Source organism: Aplysia californica, unplaced genomic scaffold (assembly GCF_000002075.1).
Source record: "Aplysia californica isolate F4 #8 unplaced genomic scaffold, AplCal3.0 scaffold00780, whole genome shotgun sequence".
NCBI lineage: Eukaryota > Metazoa > Mollusca > Gastropoda > Aplysiida > Aplysiidae > Aplysia > Aplysia californica.
This window is the reverse complement of record NW_004798050.1, coordinates 23263-25380: the sequence shown is the minus strand read 5'-3', so window position 1 is coordinate 25380 and position 2118 is coordinate 23263. Positions and strand designations below refer to the sequence as shown.

At 42.4% G+C, this 2118-nt stretch overlaps 1 protein-coding gene across 1 annotated transcript in view; it reads right to left on the bottom strand.

Moving 5' to 3' along the window:
* Window positions 1-1996, bottom strand: part of LOC101855295 (flocculation protein FLO11) — a gene marked incomplete at its 5' end in the record, with an annotated part of 37174 nt that extends 35178 nt beyond the window's left edge. Inside the window, 1 exon segment of the mRNA XM_005109448.3 lies at window positions 1771-1996. Coding sequence (XP_005109505.2) covers window positions 1771-1996 — 226 coding nt within the window.
* Window positions 1997-2118: the final 122 nt, after the last annotated feature.

The window sequence follows — 2118 nt, the reverse complement described above, 5'->3', positions numbered from 1 at the left end:
ACCCCCACCCCCATGATACAGTCATGGACAATAACCAGCAGGCCAGACCCTCCAACAACTAGCGGTCTTGAACTGTCGATACATAAAAATGATAGGCTCTTGCCTTTCGGGAAAACAGAGTAAGCCAAGTTAGCTCCAGCAGCACGCCACAGTCAAGTACGCCAAACGACGACCATTTTTAGAGACAATTCAAACGTATCCAATGTCTTTCCGACTTTGCAGAATCGGCACAGCGCCGACAACCACTGCGACCAGATTTCCTGTTGGCGGCTCTGGTTTGAGACGGCGTCATTAGAATCTGATCTTTTTAATCCCACAAGACTTGCGGCAATTGTATTTCGGGGTTAGAGTCAAATTCGATCTTTTATTTTATTTACCTCAGGCCAACAGTTGTCGAATGTTTTTTGGGGGGGGTCCAATGATAATATCTGTTGGGACTCCCAAACACACAACTAGTTACACATCGCCACCCCCTTCAGTAGACATGATGCCAGACTCAGACACGTCTGAATGTGACCAGTGCACCTACGCTGGGCCTGTTGCTCTCATATTATCTTGTAAAAGGTTAAAGGTTACTGAAGTTGACTGGACCTCATTCACAGCTGTATAGACTGACCTGTTCAAAGTTCAGACCAGGCCCAATGGTACATATCTGACTAGATGAACACATATTATATATGTACCCTCTCCACTACTAAAACAACAACAAAATCCCCCCCCCCCAAAAAAAAACAAAAAAAAAAAAATTTTTTTAAAAATAAAAAAATAATAATAATAATAATAAATACAAATAAAATAGAATAAAATAAATAAATAAATAGATAAAACATAATATATTAACAACAAAAAATAAAATAAAATAAAATAAATAAATAAATAGATAAAATATAATATAATAAAACAAAAAAGCAGAAAAAGATCACGCTTGTCTATAATTACTCTTTCCTTTTTCATTTCTGACTTATCAGCACCATGACAAACGAAATATCGCCAGATAAAGAGTGAGTAATGCGTGCAAAAACATTGTTATCGAACAAACAAAATGCAATTGCTGGGGATATAAAAACAGATTAAGACACATTAGAACGAGAGACAGAGATTAGGGAGACCCCAAGAGAGAAAAAGTAGAGGGAGAGAGGGGAGGGGTGAACCAAATGAGAGATAAGAGAACACTGAGAAAGAAATAAAAACTCCTACTTGATTGTCAAATCATACATTTTTGCAAATAAAAAACCCTTACAGCGAGGCCAAACATAAAGAAGCAAGAGAAAATATATTCCATATAGAATACTGAAAAATAAAGTTTTAAAGATTAATAGAAAATGAGGGTATGTCCAACTTTGTAATAAAAACAACAACAACATAAATGTCTGAATGTGATTTTCTCTGTGACCAGTGCACCTACGCTGGGCCTGTTGCTCTTATATTATCTTGTAAAAGGTTAAAGGTTACTGAAGTTGACTGGACCTCATTCACAGCTGTATAGACTGACCTGTTCAAAGTTCAGTCCAGGCCCGATGGTACATACCTGACTAGATGAACACATATTATATATGTACCGTTGGCATCTCTTCGGGGGGGGGGGGGGGGGATTCAGGGGGGATACCTCACCCGCTACCCAAGGGAGGCGGTGGCCCTGGCGAAGAGCACGCTCTTCGGGGCTCCAAACATTTCGAACGGATAGGCTACCACACACACACACAACAACATAACCAGTGACATACAAACCGTGTCGCCGGTCACTCCATCAAACATATTAAGTAGGCGTACCTCAAACGGCTGTTGACCCTTCTTGGTATTTTTGGCTTTGTTCTTGCCACTGAGTTCATCTTTGCTGACCAGTCTGACAAGGCGGCCGCCCAGTGAGCCGATGGTTTGGTTGGGCTTATAAGCCATGGGTTTGCCAGTGTCTTCTGACACGAGCTGTAGGGCCAGGCCGGACGGACTCAGCTTGCTCTTGCCCGCGAGGCAGACCAGAAGGTCCAACATTGGGGTGCTGGAATAACGGGGTGCGTAGGAGGAGGAGGAGGAGGAGGAGGAAGAGGAGGAGGGGACGCAGGAGGAAGAGAAAAAGAGGAGGAGGAGGAGGAGGAGGAAGAAGAGGAGGAGGAGGAGGAG